Source organism: Piliocolobus tephrosceles, chromosome 5, assembly GCF_002776525.5.
Source record: "Piliocolobus tephrosceles isolate RC106 chromosome 5, ASM277652v3, whole genome shotgun sequence".
Classification (NCBI taxonomy): domain Eukaryota; kingdom Metazoa; phylum Chordata; class Mammalia; order Primates; family Cercopithecidae; genus Piliocolobus; species Piliocolobus tephrosceles.
The window spans coordinates 30,591,772-30,610,576 of NC_045438.1; the positions used below are offsets into that span (position 1 = coordinate 30,591,772).

The 18,805-nt window shown below is 36.7% G+C and overlaps 1 protein-coding gene across 1 annotated transcript in view; it reads left to right on the forward strand.

Moving 5' to 3' along the window:
• The window catches only part of ENPP1 (ectonucleotide pyrophosphatase/phosphodiesterase 1), a 79,256-nt gene that overhangs the window by 26,873 nt on the left and 33,578 nt on the right, over positions 1 to 18,805 (forward strand). The window contains exons 2-5 of the mRNA XM_023230658.1: positions 11,219 to 11,291; positions 13,515 to 13,631; positions 14,667 to 14,792; positions 15,702 to 15,762. Of these exons, the coding sequence (XP_023086426.1) occupies positions 11,219 to 11,291; positions 13,515 to 13,631; positions 14,667 to 14,792; positions 15,702 to 15,762 (377 nt within the window). The remainder of the gene's footprint in view (positions 1 to 11,218; positions 11,292 to 13,514; positions 13,632 to 14,666; positions 14,793 to 15,701; positions 15,763 to 18,805) is intronic.

Consider the following 18,805-nt stretch of genomic DNA (forward strand, 5'->3'; position numbering starts at 1 on the left):
CTTAGATAAAATCTTATTGTTCTCTTTATTCACAATTAGAATCCACTGAGATAAAATCTTATTGTTCTCTTCACAATTAGAATCTACATAGATAAAATCTATTAAACTCAGCCTGCTACTGATTTTCCCCACTTACCAAATAATAAAAGAACTTGGCGTTTTTTTAAATGCACGAGATTAATGACACTGACACAAATTGGAAGCAAGTACTGTTTGACATGATGGCATGCGTCCAGCAATTTCATTAATCATTATTGTAAAGAAATGGGTTGATGGTGGATTCTTGGAAAGTCAAACAAAATTGCTGTGATATGTCTTTGAAGCATGTTTTTGTGGACTCCTGTCTTAACATTACTCATTTTTAAGCCGATATTCTTCCTTTTATGTTTTTGGAAAGTGCAGTACTGGCATCCATAGGGCAGAGATTCTTTTTATCTGCAGATGCAGGAATCCCTTTTTAGGGAAGGTGCTTGTGATCTTAGCTTGCTTAGAACTCACACAGGGAGGTCCTAGACGTGCTTTAGCAGCTGGACTTGAACAGGTAGTGACAAGTACTACCTTATGTGTGGATCTGTGCAGAGCCAAAGGAAACCAGTAGGGTTCCCCTCTGTTACGTTGCCATTAGCCTACTGATGGCTCCTTGTCAATCTTTACAAGCAGTGGTTTGGTAATAAATGCCCTTGTCCACCAAGAACCAGAGTGAGTTTTCTAGCTTATTTGGGGTTCCTGTTGTCATTGTGTGTGTGTGTAGTTTAATAAATTGCTTAAAAGTTTATAAAGGCCAGACTTTGGGAGGCTGAGGTGGGCGGATTGCCTGGGGTCAGGAGTTTGAAGCCAGACTGGCCAACGTGGTGAAACCCCGTCTCTACTAAAAATACAGAAATTAGCTGGGCATGGTGGCGCATGCCTGTAGTCCCAGCCACTCGGGAGGCTGAAGCAGGAGAATCATTTGAACCTGGGAGGCGGAGGTTGCAGTGAGCTCTTGCCACTGTATTCCAGCCTGGATGACAGGGTGGGACTCCGTCTCAAAAAAAAAAAAAAAACCAACCAACCAAACAAAAAACAAACAAAAGTTTATAAAATAACTCTTCCATTACTTCTTTACTACTTCCCCTTCTTTCTATCATTGTCATTTTCAACCTATGCTGGCTGTAAGTTGATAGATAATTCCTATAATGATTTCTGTGAAACTGTGAAACTTGAGACCTGTTAATGAGATAATAAATATTACTATTCTCATAATTGCCAAGGCTGACGTAATTATGAGGATATAGGGCATTCTGCTCTAAGGCAATTATCATATTAGATGTTCCCAGGCATCACATAGTCAGGCATTAATATTTAATCTTTAGTGTCTTCTACCATGTCTCTTTTGCTCTTAAAACATTGAGTTAATTTTATTCATTTTATTTTTCATTTCTAGAAATTTTATTTTTTTAGCTTTCTTGATCTTTTTAAAAATAATATACTGTTTTCTGTTACTATTATCTATCTTGTCTTATTTCTTATTTTGAACACTATTTGAAGAGATGACAATTCAGGAACTCGTGAAAGACACCAATCTTTAGATTCATGTAGCTTATTGAATCTTAAGCAGAATAGATAAAATAAATATATGTTGACAACAGAATAACATTGTAGAACACAAAGTTGAAAATAAAAAAGTTTAAAGGTATTGGAGAATATAAGACAGATTCACTTCAAACGTATGATATTCTGATGACTGGATTCTCAGTGGTGATGATTAAAGCATAAGGTAGTGTCATGATATCATCACTGTGCCAAAAGAAAATAATTGCCAAACTGGAATTTGTATATCCAGGAGAAATATCTTTCAAAAACAAGAACAAACCAAAGACATGTACAGACTAATGAATACTGAGAGAGTCTGCCATCAGGAAAAATCTAAAAGATGTACTTTAGGCTGATGATTCCAGATGAAAGCTGAGAAGAAAAAAATGCATAAAGAAAATGGTAAATATTTGGTAAGTTTAAATGAACTTGTAAAGCAATGATGTCTTAAGGGGTTTACAAGTTAGAATAATAGTAATATTAAAAGTCTGAAAAGCTATAATCTAAGCATCCATATTAACAGTAAGAAAAAAACAAACAAACAAAAAACCCAAACCCAGAACATTAAGCCTAGATATGGAAAGAAAGAAAAATAAGAGTAAGACCAGAAATTAATAAAATAACAATAAGCATACAAAAGAGAAGATAAGATTACTCCTGGTTAGCCTGATTAAGCAGAAAACAGACAAAAATAGGGCGGCAGTACAAATAATATCAGGAATGAAAAAGAACACAAATAGAGGTGCTCCAGACATTGAAAGTATAACAAAGGGTTATTATAAACAACTTTATAACAATATGTTTGAAAATGTAGGTGAAATGAAAAACTACAAGAAAAAATACAACTTATCAAAATGACTCAAGAACAATTAGAAAATCTAAGTAATTCTGTAACCCATGAGGAGATTGAACCACAAATGAATAAACTTCTTACACAGATTTTTCTAGGCCCAGATACATTTACCACTGAGTTCTTCTAAACCTCCAAGGAGAAACGAACTCTAATCTTACCATCCTTACAGCCTAGTTTATGAAGTTAGCGTGGCCTTTCACCTGAAAATCTTTTTACTGTTGTTGTCCTGAAATTTTGCAATCATGTGAATCGGTATGAGCTTTCTTCTATGATTTATTATTTTGGATATTAGGACTCTTTGATGTGAAGTTTTGTATATGTCTTTTTGAATCCCATTGAATATACTTAATAAGATGTCTTTTTATTTCTAATTTTTTTCTCTTCCCCTCTCCCCTTTACCCTTCTGTGTTGATCTCAGACTTTTGTTGTAGGCTTACCTCAAATGACTGGTGAATCATGGTGGTTCATTTACATTTAAGAATGAGAGATTAGGTAGATTTCATAGAGCTTTGAGTATTCAGGCAGAATTTGTTTATTGGAGTTTGCTTAAGGTAAATAGGCAGAGAAGGAGCTTACTGTTATGCTGAGAACGCCTAAAATGCCAGAATGAGGAAGAGTTTTCTCTGGGTCACTAATACCCATACTAGCCCTGTGGTTGTCCTGTGTACTGATTCCAAAAGTACATGGGTCCATTGGAGAAACTTTGGAAAATAAATATAAACACTAAGAAGATGACAAAATAACTTGTAAGCCCATCCATCAACTGTAGATTTATGTATAACCAAAAATTGGAACTATATTACCCATTCTGTTTTACAATCTGTTCTTTGTACTCAATAATGTGTCCTTTATCCATGTCACTTTAATATTCTTCTAAATCATCACTGTTAACGGCTGTATAACAGCCAGTTATATAAATGGTCTTTATTTTCTTTAGCTATTTTCCTACTCTTGGATATTATGTGTATGTCTGTTTTTTCTTATACATAGTACTGTAATGTATACTTAGATGTTTGTATTTGTATCTAAATATTTGTACGTGCTTTCTTAACCTTAGTATAAACTCCTGGAAGTGCAAATAATATGTTTTATGGCATTTGTTTTAGGATTTTTCACAACTACTTGTACCCAAAATGCTTGGATCAGTCTAAGGCTGCAATATATTAAAAGTGCAGATAGATATGAATCTATAGAAATCTCTAATATATTAATACAAATTGGTGTTTATATGGATTCCCTTTTCAGTAGCATGGGCTGCTTGGCCACTGTATACCTATAACTAAAATGTCTAGTACCATCATTTCCTGCAAAATAATATGTTGTATTTCTTCTCAGATTCCTTTCTCCTGCATGGTCTTCAGCTACTGTTGAAAACAGATTACTGTAGAACTAAAACAAAAAGAGGAAAAATGTTAATGCACTGGTTTATAGCATTTAAGAAAATAGGAACTAGGCTGCCCTACAGTTGACAAACATTGGTAACGTTGTACTATCCCTTTGGAAGAATCTGTAGTGGGCCCAGTCCTTTCAGTGATTGGATATTTCTAGTAGGAACCATTTATTCAGTAACCCTGTGCCCCCGTCACCAATCTAGGCATGTTTGGTACATTCCGCCGAAGGCTCCTGCCAACTTTGTGAGGTGGGTATTATCACCGCTTCATAGATTTAAAAATGAGGCTTAGTGAGGATTTGAAACATTCCCTACTTTCACAGCTGCTGGTTGTCTAGAAGTCAGAAGAATGCAAGCTGCCTGAGACCTCTGCAGTTCTTTTGTGCACAAGTGTATCTCTCGCACTAGGTCAATGCTTGAGATATAGTAGGGTCTCAAGAAATATTTGTTCAATGCTGAATACATGAATCGAAAGGTGGGATTTGAACCAAAGTCATTTTGAACTTGAAGTGCTTTCTACCAGACAGATGTCAATTTCTTCAGTTTTAGTGTTTCACTGAGAGATTGTGAGATTTGTCCCTATGTGATGTGCTTGTTCAGTGCTTGATGTCTCTTTTCCTGATTTTCATGTGACTAGTTATGTTGTAAGTAGCTTCACATCAAGTTTCACTGCAATTTGAGAGGATCTTCTTCAGATAAGTCTAGCGTAACTAAAATGATACTGAGTGCATAAGAGACCAAGCATGCATGAACAACTGCTTGAGTGGACTTAGGAACTTTTTTAGAAGATTCTAACCTCTGCTTTGAGCTTTTGTAATGCTCCAAAGTTCTTCAGGAATGTATTGTCTTTGAGTCTCCCTTTGAATCTCTAGTAGAAGTTTCTTGGCACTGGATTTACTCAATAGGATCGAATCCCCATCCTCCAGCAAACAAAACCCCTTGAAGACTCCCAGCATCATGCTGGTCTGAATCCTCACAGTTCTTTCTCAGAAAGCACGCAATTTTGGTCAAAGGTCAGAGGACTGATAGGCAATGTAGTCTGCTAATTCATTTCAAATGGCATTTTCATACCATCCGTCACATTGGAATACCACATCCAGCAATCTACCATTTCCTAAAAAAAATTTTGTTTGTATATTTGTTGTAGGTATCCTTTATGTAAAGCAGACATAAATGTCACTTAATAAACTGACATTGTCAGCTTAGATGAGGAAAATTAGGGGATTTAAGGTTTCTCCCCAATTATATTTAATTAAATCACAGCTTGCTGATGTTCAAGGTTAATGATTATTTGTTCAATGTTTACTTTGCGCAAGGCACCGTGCTAGACATGGAAAACGCAGGATTGAGTAAATAAATCCATGCCTCTCGGAAACTCACAGTCTAGTCAGAGACAGACAAATCTTATGGAGCATGGTAAGAGCTGCAGTAACTAGGGGTGAGGAAAGACCTAGAGAAACACGGTGCTAGCATCTTCTGGGTGAAGAGGGGTCGGCAAGTCCAAGGCCTTATTTCCCACTGGACTCATAACATAGCCTTCCACAATGATCCAAAGGGATTGTTCTGGGATTTGTAAATCCAGTCCTGTCACTTTCCTATTTCAGTGCCTGAACACACTCCACTGATCGCCCCCAGGCTGCCTCAGGACCGTTTTGTTCCCTCCCTTTTCCCTCCAGCCACTTCCCTTCCCACTCCTACCTGCTTCCTTTACACTCTGCCTGCCTATGTTCCAATCTTGCCATGGATGCTTATTAACCCCCTGTCCTTGGCAAGTTACTAACCTCCGTAGCTCACCTTCCTTAAACTGTGTTAATCATAATCTATCTTGTGATGTTATAGTGGGGATTAAATGATTTAATATAAAACTCTTAGAAAAGTGCTCGGCACATAGGAATTACTAGAGAAGTGACAGCCATGATTGTTATTGTTATTTTCTCCTTCCCAGGCTGGTGCTGTCTTCCCTACCTCTGTGGTTTTGCATGAAGCACCATGCATATATGGTCACCACTATGTCATTTCTTAGGTTGTTTCTGACTATGTCATAATCATCAGCCTATGGCATAATTCCAGAGTTGTTGTTGCCTTTATTAGATTTATAAACTCTGACATTAGGACTTCACCACAAATTAATTTTTTTTTTTTGGTATTTCCCCACAGAATATAAATACATTGCATCTTGCAGATACTCAAACCTTTGTTTACTGATAGAGGGAAAGGTCCCTTTTTCTCCAAATCTCTTTTTGTAAAGCCTTTTGAAACCCTTTTCTTCTTTTCTGTTCTCCACTGTGTTGTTAGTATGTTAGCATTTTTTACATGTTTCAACCGAAGTCCATTGCAATCATTTATTTTAATGCTCCCCGCGCCCAACTTCTTTGTTTCTCTGTAAGGGTAGGAGTTGTTTTCTGTGTATCTCTGGTCTTTAGTACAGGGACTGCACACTGTAGACACTCATATTTCAATGAATGCCTGATACAGAAAGAATAATACACATGATATTAATGCCATCGTATTTGAGGAAGTCGGTGAGGAAAAAAAATTTTTTTTTGAGTATTTCTTTTGACTCACTAAATGTCTAAGAACTAGTGATTTAGTTAACTAAAGAAGCAGGAAACTCCAAATATTCCAAAATCTTTGCTTTTACTTTCTGTCTCCCAGTTTCTTGTTTTCTAAGATAAGATGTTTTTCTATGGCTTCTTAGAAAATATTAAAATTTGAAAAATACCTAAATTGTTATGGAGATTAAAATGGATGGTAGATTATGACATTGATGAATTCAACTACTTTGACAAGAAAATTCAAACTAAATTAGATTTCACAGCTCTGAAAACTGTTGAAGGGGAATTTCCTACTAGAAATCATTCTGATTAGGTGTTTTGCAACAGAGTAGTAAATATTCTGAATTTCCTCTTTTATGGATGTGACTGTAAATGAGAAATGATCGTTTCTATCATCATACTTTTGTTTCAGTTCTATGCTATTTTTAATCTTACAAAAGATAAATCAAGAACTTCTTTTTAACAATGAAGAGGGGATTTTTAAAAGTCAGCATGTGTCTTCAGCTACTTAACCAAAGGATAAAGGGCTGTATATAAACCATGTGTATTTTAAACCAATGATTACCATTTAAATGCTTGCTTACCACCTAGTCTTTCCATAGTAGTTTTCCTGTGCATCTAGTTCTCCTACTCAAATACCCATATCCAACTGGTCCTGCCCCTTTCAGCCATTCCACCCATGCCTTAATTCTCTTATCCCCTTTTGTATTCTGTTTTTGCCACCTTTCCCTCTTCCAGGGCATATCATCTTTTTTTTTCCCCCATTTTCCCACTTCTACTCCTAGAATTTCAGGCCATTCAAGTTTGTTATATTCCGTGATTTCAGATTAAGCTGAGCTCCCAGAGCTTGAGGGTCTTTTTACTCTTTCCTTGTTGACTTCGTCTTCATTGTCCCCACTGGTTTATTGCCATCTTTCACATGGGATGCCCTAAGCCCTGTCTATTCCTTCCACACTCCCACCCAGATGCTTCTTACTTGACCAAGAAGATTCAAGGGGTTCATCATCAGCTGTTTCTAGCTCCTATTGCTATACCTTAGTTTGTTTTGTGTGTGTATGTGGTGGGTTTTTTCTTGTGTATGTTTCTTAAACTTAAAATGTTTATCTTTTTAAAGATATCTTCCTTAAAATGAGCTTAGATTGTTCCTAGTTTTTTTGTTTGTTTTATGAATACAGTTTTGAAATAAACACCCTTGAACAACTATTTTGGCCATTTGTGAGAGTACAGTTAGCACTAGCTTTGCATGATTCTCTGCATGCACTATTTCAGTTACTATAGTTTAATTAAATAAAACCAGCTCCCAACAATGTAGTTCAAATTTCATTTGCCAAGATATATTAACTGTGAGTAATTGCATAAAGTACAGACTTTGCTGCTAGCTCATCAATCCACAAATCGCTGTGCAAATAGCAAGTGCAAATTATGGTCAGTGACCAATTGCATCATTTCTTTCAAAGTCTGTCAGTGATTAGCCCATAGGCATCTTTTAGTCAGTTCATGCACAGACGACAAAGCATGTAGTTGCGTTGTTGCTTTGCCTCTCAGAGGTAAACCTATATGACATTTTCAAAAAGTGGATAATTGAAAAAGTGAATGGACTGATAAAGAATGAAAGTAAAGTAAAGAAAAGAGGTAATAATGCTGGAAGTGAAAGTGAAGCCAAAGTAAATGGAGTTATGGAAGAAACAGCTAACCATGGGAATGGTAACACTGCCAGGTGTGATAGACTCCAGATATGAAGCCAAAGGAGTCTAGTGAAACTGAATTTTTTGAAACGAATGAGGGGAGTGGTTGTGAGAAAAAGAATGAAGATATCCCAGAGGAAGTGACACTGGTACAAAACTTCCTCTTGGAGACATTTCATAGTGTTGAAGGTGCAAAGGTTATGTGAAAACAGTGGAAACTGATCTAAACTTAGAAAGGAATATGGAATATGATAATTCTCCAAGGCATAGAAAATATTCTTACTCTGTATTGTGAGTTATGTGATAGATGAGAAGAAAGTAAGTACTGTTTAGACTATTCTAGATAAGTTTACAGATAAGTACAGTTTCAATTCTTCATGTTTTTTTTTTTGTTTGTTTGTTTTTGTTTTTAAGACAGAGTCTCACTCTGTCGCCCAGGCTGGATCATGGCTCACTGCAACCTCTGCCTCTGCGAGTTCAAGTGATTCTCCTGCCTCGACCTCCCAAGTAGCTGGGATTACAGGAGCCTACCACTGCGACTGACAATTTTTTGTATTTTTAGTAGAGACGGGGTTTCACCATCTTGGCCAAGCTGGTCTTTAACTCCTGACTTCGTGATCTACCTGCCTTGGCCTCCCAGAGTGCTGGGATTACAGGCATAAGCCACCGCGCCTGACCGATTCGTCATGTTTTAAATGATAATACACTAAATATAGATGTTTTACTATGTTTTATTTTCTTATACATTTATAATTTACAGTAAAACAGTATTTTGTTGTTGTTTTGTTTTGGGTTTGTTGTTGTTGTTGTTGTTGTTGTTGTTGTTATTTTTGAGCATCTTGCTCTGTCGCCCAGGCTGGAGTGCAGTGGCACGATCTGTGCTCACTGCAACCTCCGCCTCCCGGGTTCAAGTGATTCTCCTTCCTCAGCAACCCCAAGCAGCGGGGATTATAGGCGTGCACCACCATGCTGGGCTAATTTTTTTGTATTTTTAGTAGAGATGGGGTTTCACCGTGTTGACCAGGCAGGTCTCGAACTCCTGGCCTCAAGTGATCCCCTCACCTCAGCCTCTCAAAGTGCTGGGATTATAGGCGTGAGCCACTGCGCCTGGTCATTTTTGATGTTTTTGATAGATATTTTTAGAGATTATCTTTCCATACAGTTGTGTCAGTTTATACCACCATCATAGGTTTAGGAGAATCCATTACTGTTCTCTTCTGATACCTTGTTCTGCTTATTTGCCCTTGTTAACTTATTTATTCAAGCTCTTCCTCTGATACCTCCTTATTTTAATGAATACACACACACACGCACACACACACACAAACATACGTTTTTGTGTCCTTAAAGGCTAACCTTTTGCTCTCTTTGCAAAAACTCTTCCTTTCTTTTATCCATTTTATTTTGAAGTGAGTTAGACCTGCTGCCTCACTTTCCTTACCATTCACTTCCTCTTAAGTCTTTGTGGTCACTTGACAGTAGACACGTTGAGAGCAGAAGTCATGTCTGTTTTATTACTGAATATCCAGTACATAGTCGGTACTCGATATTCTTCATCTGAAGGAATGAATTCATAAAAGCCTCCACCCACCATCCACTTGGTCCTATTCACCCATTCCTCCTGTCTCTATTATCTCTTTACCTTAGCTTTCCGGAAATACTACACCATCTTTCCATACCTCCACCCATTGTCCATTCCCCTTTGCATTTTCTTGGTTCCAGCTAAGATAGGCGGCTCATTATTCATCTGCCACCTTCCATGTGCCTGCCTTCCTGGAACCCTTCTTTACGCTGCCCTTTCTCCTAGAAGTTTGCTGTGTTCTGTCCTCTCTTCCCTTCCTCCAGTTCTGCCTGGCAACATCATGCCATCATTTCCCCCCATTCAGAGCCATGCCAAAAGCTTGCTCTAGGAAACTCTCTCTGATATCCCTCTTCCCAACCACCCCAACCTTTCTCCTTCTTTAAACAACTGTAGAACTTTGCAGGAGGTTTGTAGAGCCTACCAAATATGGGCCATTGATGTGCTGTTTTTAACTTCTCCTACCCAAATAGAAATTCCTTGAGCTATCTCTTATTTTTTCCTTCTGTGTATAACAGTCTTTGCACATCATTAGTACTCAATTAATATTTTATTGAGGTTCCCTATAATCTGACATTCCAGGGAGCTTTCGAGGAAACTTTGTCCCACTAAAAAAAATTGAGGATTGTTTTGTGGGTTATTCCGCTCCTTTGTCTTCTAACTCATAGAAGTTCCGTCATGATTCTTAGGGGTTGTAGGGTATGCCCACTTATTTTAAAATGTCAAAGACCAGAAGAGTGGAGAATGGGAAAGTGGCAAAGCGTTAGCACTGGAAAGATGTTTAGAGATCACGTAGTCCAACCCTTAAATTGTATAGATGAATAACCTGTTATGTAGAAAACTTCAGTAACCTGCCTGAAATCACACAACTAGTTTGTGGTAACACTTGATCCGGGAGGTTGTCAGTTGACCCTCTTCAGGGCTTGTTCCCACAAGGTGCCACAGTGCATGTGAGGATGTTAGGTTTGGGTTTGTGTAGAACTGTTAAAGGAGGCATATAATATTCCATATATTGCCTTTAATGGATGAATACATAGGTAATCCAGACTCTAAATAGAGTTTTCTCTCTCTTTTCCTTAATAATTATAATTTTTATGACTGATTCATTTATACTAACTGGAAGAGTTTCTAATTACATTAACATAGGATGGTATAGAATGGTTGGTTGACATTTGAGTAAACTTCTTATTGAAGTACAAAATACTTACAGAAATGTATACAAATCACATGTGTATAGCTGGAATTTTCAAAAAGTGAACACATCTATGTGACTAGCCCCAGGCTGGAAAAAAAAACAGCACCAGCAAATTTAGAAACATTTAAAGCAATACAACATTTGGAGAAATAAAAGGATTTTGAAACTGTATAAGGCCAGGCATAGTGGCTCTTGCCTATAATCCCAGCACTTTGGGAGTCTGAGGCAGGAGGATCCCTTGATGCCAGGATTTTGAGGTTACAGTGAACTATGATCATGCCACTGTACCCTAGCCTGGGTAACAGAGTAAGACACTATCTCTAAAAATATAAAGTAATAAAATATTTTTTAAAAAAGAAACCATATCATTTTCTCTTTTCTCCCTACAGGTATTGTCAGTATGTGTGTTAACAACAATACTTGGTTGTATATTTGGGTTGAAACCAAGCTGTGCCAAAGAAGGTAATTAGTCGTGTGTGTATGTGTGTGTGTATGTGTGTGCCCAGCCTTATTGAGAATGTGATTGAGGTAAACATCTCCTATTTCTATGAGTACTCCATAGATACTGTCAAGTCAACACTGGTTTGAGCCTTCTTCTTGAAACTCTTGTATTATATTAGCCATATAAAATTCTACTTACAAAACTTACAAAACTTTATCCCCAAACAAGGAGGAAGGGCTATGACCAATAAACATACAAACATCTTTAAATAATAAAAAATTAAGAACGAATAAGCAGACACGGCCGGGGGTTCTGATGCAGTTGTCCTGGAACTCACGCTCCTTGACTTCCTCCAGGGACTCGGAGGGCATTCTTTACTGCTCTTTTCCCCTAAGGAGTTAGTTGCTGAAGCAACCCTGTAGGCTACTAGGTGACGGTTACCATCCCTGGGCAACCAGAAACTTATCAGTACGTGCTCTTAAGGTTCCAAAATTGCAGACATTGGTTGTTTCAAAGCCATAGTGATATTTTTTGAACTTCTAGATATATTTTTTTCTTTCCATCAATTGCAGAAATCTATCCAGCATTGATGAGATTACAATAAATAATTAAACTGGATCACAGTAAATTGTAGTGGTTATTATTTTGTCTTTGAGGTAGCTCCCTCCCCCGTCCCCTCACAATAAAATCATTGATGGTCATCCTAGAGAATTCAGCTTTGAAAATTGAACAGGTTCTTCTGTTTGGCTATTCTGTGATTGTAATATTAATTATTTAAAAAATTTTTAGTGATTATTAAGCTATCATGTACTGTTGAAAGGTAGTCATTTTATGTATTCAGTAAACTATTCAGAACACATGTATCTAAGTTTAACTGAAGTAAACAGTTACAGACTTTATTGTTTACCTATGTCATCTTTTAGCAGGAAGTGATTCACTCTTGAGTTGACACATACAAATGGAAAAATAGCAACTTTAATCCAAGCCCGACATAGTATGCATCGTATTTTAAAAAATTATTAGGTATATAGTAATGAGCTCCAAGTAATAGCCATTATTCTAACAGACTTCCCCGACCCCCACTCCAGGTTAGGAAAGTTCATATTTCTGACACTAGAAATTATTATTGTTACTTCATCTTCTTAAAATTGACTGATTTCCCAGTATCAAATGAGAGTTAAATTCCATGGCAGTGTCTTTTTGGGTCAGAACACCATTAAAGTCAAGAACTAAGATTTTTTGTTGTTGTTGTTGTTGGATGTCCATTATTTTCCATGTGTTCCTTTTTTTCTTCTTTTTCTGATTGTCCTAATTTTCTAGTTCTCCACTGAAACCTGGCTTATTCAAGGTATCTAGTAATGAACTTCAACAGTTAAATTGTTGTTTGTCATGAAAAGTACTTTCCTCCCATGTCTACCATTTATTCATTTAGCAAAAATGTGCCAATCTCAACTACATGGCATGCACCTGGCTGGGTTTTAGAGATACAGTATGCTGGGCAAAAGCCAGATGTGGTCTTGGTTTGCCATCTAACTGGGATATTAATCAAATAACCTAGTTACAAGTGGAATTAAGTAATTGAGGGGAAGGACAAGGTTTTATATGAACTTAAAAAAATGGAAATCAGGACTAGCTGGGGAGTTAGGAAAGCTTTTTGGAGGGAGCCAGGCTGGATCTAAAGGTGAAATGGGTGTTTCTGGTCAGGGAGGGAAGAGCTATGCCAGGGAGCATGTTCTGAACAAACCCACTACTTCTTTACACCAGGATTGAGAGTGAGGCAGGCTAGGTAATCTTTTCCTTTCTAAAATATTCATAATCACTTCTAAAAAAATTTTTTTCCCCATATTTTGAAATTTTAGGGAACCTCATGCCTGCTTAATCCAACTTTTTCATAGCATGAAATATTCAGAACAAGCCTTTATTCTGACTTTTATTTTATCATACCATAGGTATTTAAGTCTTATCAGACCCAGTAAGGTTTGTAATAATAATAATAATAAAGTTCCCTTTCTTTCCTACATCAGGATATAAAAATCACAAACCAGGTACCTAAAGCTACTTTCTGTTTGTGTCACTTTTTGTGTGTATTTGTGAAAAGATTTTTGGGTCACTGTATTACTCCATCTGTATTTTCTAAAGTGGTATTTGAACCTAGTATACACCTGACTTAGTTGTATTAGTTGATGTTTTCTTTGAATTATATAATTATTAGAAACATCTGACTTACTATTCGATGTTTTCAGTTAAAAGTTGCAAAGGTCGCTGTTTTGAGAGAACATTTGGGAACTGTCGCTGTGATGCTGCCTGTGTTGAGCTTGGAAACTGCTGTTTAGATTACCAGGAGATGTGTATAGAACCAGGTAAGGATGTGCAGGGAAAAAATGGAGTTATGGTCATTAGGAAAAGATCAAGGAAAGTTCTGTGTCTTTCAGGTATGTGATTTACCTAATTCATTTGAATTTTTTTTTATTTACCATATACACACATTTTGACATTAGCTTTTATATTTTCTTTCAGCAGTTCGTTAAGAGAAACAAATTTACAGAATTCTTTGTTAAACATTTTATGGATAGCAGAACTTTGCCTATTTTTAATGTATGCTGAAAACCTTTGTAATCTAATTTGCATTCAAATTCTAAAAGCCTGCTGGAAATATAGGAATATTTTCATTATGGTTCTCTGACAGCAAGAGATTTTATATGTCCACCTATATTTTTAAAAATAAAACTATCAGAATATGAAAATTTTCTTAGTTAGATTTGGACTTCTCTGCATATGACATGGAATAATATTTAAATGAGAGAGATTTATCTATTTTTCATTAGTTTTTATTTTTTAAAGACAGGGACTTGTTCTGTCACCCAGGCTGGAGAGCAGTTGCTCGATCATGGCTCATTGCAACCTTGAACTCCTGGGCTCAAGAGATCCTCCTGCCTCAGCCTCCCAAGTAGCTGAAGCTACAGGCTCACACCATTGTGCCCAACTGATTTTTAAAATTTTTGTAGAGATGAGGTCTCACTACATTGCCCAGGTTGATCTCAAACTCCTGGCCTCAAGCAATCCTCTCACCTTGGCCTGAAAGTCAGACTTACATTAAATTTTAGCAGGTAGGAGAAGCCAAGTCTGCATATGAATTGCATAGTGGTAAGGCGCATCTAAATTTGAAAATGACAAAATTCTGGAGTTTTAGTGAAATAATAATAATTGGTTCCTACATATTTTACCCCCCTTAGTTTGGAGTGGCCATGGTAGTGGCAGATTCTGTGAGTGACTAAGAGCTGTGAAATTGTTCATTGTTGCTCATGGATCACACTCAGGAAGACAGCAATTCTGTGTTCACTTTGGGCATGTTGAATTGGAGACATAAAACACATTTTGCTGATGTTTGTTTCTAGAACATATATGGACTTGCAACAAATTCAGGTGTGGTGAGAAAAGGTTGACCAGAAGCCTCTGTGCCTGTTCAGATGACTGCAAGGACCAGGGCGACTGCTGCATCAACTACAGTTCTGTGTGTCAAGGTCAGGTGCTCGTTGGGCTCTGCAGCAGCCTGGCATCTTCCAGCGTCTTAGCTAGGCTTTACATAGGTGTTATCTTTTATACTAGGAGTCATGGCTATTGGCCAACTGTATTAGCTGAAAAAAATAATTTTAAAACTTTTTATTAAAGAAACTTTTAAACATACACATGAGGAGAGAAAGTATGTAATGAACATTGTACCCATCACCCAGCTTAACGATTATTATTATGTACACACGGCCAATCGTATTTTATCTATAACCATGGATTCTCCTGGCACCACTCTCTCATGTTATTTTGATTAAAATAGCAGCATACTTAATGCTGTATTTGTGGAAAGATCCTTCTTACAGTCCTGGCTGGCTTTTATGTCCCGGCTTCCCTCCTAGTAGATGGGGACACTGTCTGCTGTGCATTGAGAGAGTTGATGTGAAATTGTTTAGAAAGATTCGAGGGCATTTTGTAAGGTGATACTATTATGATGTCTTGTCCAGGTATTATTATTTTTTCAAATTTCTTAACAGAACCTGACTCTATATGAGAGAGAACTAAGACACCAAAATACCAAGCATTTTGATGAGTGGATAGAAGGAGAGGGTTGTAAATTTTGACTGAAAATATTAAGAATTTGAAAACGGAAAAGATACCTTCAAGTTCTCACAAATACAGTAGTATGTTTTAGTCTTACAATTATACATCCATTTTTAATTCCTGATATCAACTAACTCTTATTTTGAAACAGAATAATTATCTTTATTGATTATACACCTCCAGAGTCATGTCCTGTGTTATCTATCAATCTGTTCACATACTTTGTTTTTAGAGTCTGTCCTAACGTGTCTCACAAGCATCACAATTATTATTACTGTTAAGTGTGTTGAATTCATTTTATTTTCTTGAAAATATTTTAGGTGAGAAAAGTTGGGTAGAAGAACCATGTGAGAGCATTAATGAGCCACAGTGCCCAGCAGGGTAAGATTATATTCTGAGGTATTAATTTTTTCTTTTTTAGAAGTACAGCATCATTTTTTTCTTTCCAAATTAAGATGATAAAAATAATAAAATCACTAATTTATTAAATATTACAGGTTGAGTATCCTTTATCCAAAATGTTTGGTATGAGAATTGTTTTGGATTTTGGATTTTTTCGGATTTTGGAATATTTGCGTTTTACCAGTTTGAGCATCTCAAATCTGAAAATCCCAAATGCTCCAGTGAGCATTTCCTTTCGGCATCATGTCAGTGCTCAAAAGTTACGGATTTTGAAGCATTTGAGATGTCATATTTTCAGATTTGGGATGCCCAGCCTGTATTTTTAGCCAGATCTTGTGTTTGGCAATGGCGGAACAGAGATTATTATGGAGTTATGCCTATTCTGGAAGTTTATAGAAAAAAGAGAGGTCATGAATATTTAGTCTTTAGTATTGAAGAATGCTAGATAGAAATATTTGCATTTTCCTTTTCAAGAAGGAAGGATCTTTACTTTCATTTGGAGTTTTGAGAGCTGCTAAACTTGTAGAAAATTTAAGTTCTTTTTTTTTTTTTGTATTTTGGTCCATTTATACATTTTTGGGATAAACAACCTGTTGGTGAGAGATGATACATTTTTTAAAATAATTCATTTTTTTTTGTCCTTCAAATATTTTGTACAGGGTCTTCCATATATGGCACCATCGAAAAGAGTGGAATTTAAAGGGTGAAGATTTTATAAAGGTGTTAGGTGTATTTATCTTCCATTTGAGGTCTGCCATCTCATCCATTTGAATTATTCATCTTCAGAAATGTATTTTTACTTCTTTAAAATGATAGTTTTCTCGACTGTTAAAATTTTTAAGCTGTATTTTTGTTCATTTTGTTCATGTATATAATTTTTGTTATATGTCTTCTTTTTTTCTTTTGGAAGGAAGAGTACTTTTGATTTAAATAAGCAGGAGAAACAGCAGCCAAAACTAAACCTCTACCAAATGATTTCAACAGAAGAGCCTTTTTTTAAGGAAAACTTTTCGTGTACCCTAAACTGTCTTTTAAATCCAAGGAATACTAGGAATGTTAGACTTAGTGAATTTCGAATCTTTCTTTTTCTTCTAAATATTGCTTATAATTTTTCAATTGTAATATTGAATCTTTTTGTGGAAAACATAACCCTTTCTTTACAAGAAGATCGTAACTTAGGCCACTTATTATTACACTGGATAATTTACTAGTGTGTTTACCTAATGGCCCACTAACCTGCTTTTATGATTTCTGTTGATTGAATAAAACTAGTTTTATATAGTTTTATTTGGACCATTAAGACTATATACACTGGTTCTGCGGAGTCTCTCAGTGGAGCAATGTTACAGATAGTAGCTAGTGAAAATTGTATAAAAATTTTCTCCTTGTCGGGTTGCTTTTGTGTTTGAGTGTGAGGATAAGATGGGAGGAGGCAGAGTTGAAAAGGCAAGGTAAGATATTTCTGTCAAATTTAAATTTACTGAGTAAACTTTCAGTGGGAAGTCTTCTCACAGTTATCCAGTGTTAAACTGCCAAGAGCAGCTCGGCTGGGGAGACCCTAACCCAGCGGCGCTAGAGGAATTAAAGACACACACACAGAAATACTGAGGTGTGAAGTGGGAAATCGGGTCTCACAGCATTCAGAGCTGAGAGCCCCAAACAGAGATTTACCCACATATTTATTAATAGCAAGCCAATCATTAGCATTGTTTCTATAGATATTAAATTAACTAAAAGTATCCCTTATAGGAAACAAAGGAAGGGATGGGCCGAATTAAAGGAATAGGTTGGGCTAGTTAACTGCAGTAGGAGCATGTCCTTAAGGCACAGATCGCTCATGCTATTGTTTGTGGCTTAAGAATGCCCTTAAGCGAGTTTTCTGCCCTGGGTGGGCCAGGTGTTCCTTGCCCTCATTCCGGTAAACCCACAACCTTCCAGCGTGGGTGTTAGGGCCATCATGACCATGTCACAGTGCTGCAGAGATTTTGTTTATGGCCAGTTTTGGGGCCAGTTTATGGCCAGATTTTGGGGGGCCTGTTTCCAACATTATACAAGTTCCCTACCACCTACCATGTATCACTAGATGCTGCAAGATGTCTGAGCCATGGCTGTTTGGGGGTAGCCACATAGCCACCGTCCATAGCTATTCTCATTTGTCAAGTATATTAGCATCCTCTGTGGTTTTTGGCCTCCACTTTGGAATTTCTACACTACATGTTAACTCTTTGTATATGTATGTATGTGTTGTTGAAACCTCATTGATCATTCCCAGCTTTGGAATCATTTCTTTGTTGTTTATATATTTAAATATAGTATCTTTCAAACTTTTGTATTAAGTATTTATATCTTTTAAATATAGTAAGCCTAAAAACTAAATACAGTATATATAGGCTTGGTGGGTGGCTCATACCTGTAATCCTAACACTTTGGGAGGCCGAGGAGGGAAGATTGCTTGAGCCTAGGAATTTGAGACCAGGCTGGGCAACATAGTGAGACCTCGTCTCTACAAAAAATAAAAATAAAAATATTAACCAGGCGTGGTGGTATATGTTTGTAGTCCCAGCAACTCAGGAGGGTGAGGCAGGAGGATCACTTGAGCTCAGGAGGTTAAGGCTGCAGTGAGCTATGATAGTGCCACTGCACTGCAGCCTGAGCAACAGGGTGAGACCCTGTCTCAAAAATAAAATAATAAAATAGTGTGTAATGTATATACTATATGAAGTACTATTTACTATATTAGAGTCCATATCAGAAAGTGGTGGTTCAGGAAAAATATTTACGGAAATATTGTATGCTGGTTTTTTTATTGTTTATTTTCCTGCAAATTGGAAAAACAATATTATATTTCGGTAGCAATTGGTTTAGCTTTTCGAACAGCAGGAACCATGAATGATGTTTCTGTATGGTGGCTCAAAATGATATGAATGCTTAATATATACTATTTGATGATGATATGAAATGATAGAGCATGTATATAAATATAAATGCATGTAAAATATACTTTATAAGTATGCTTGCCGAC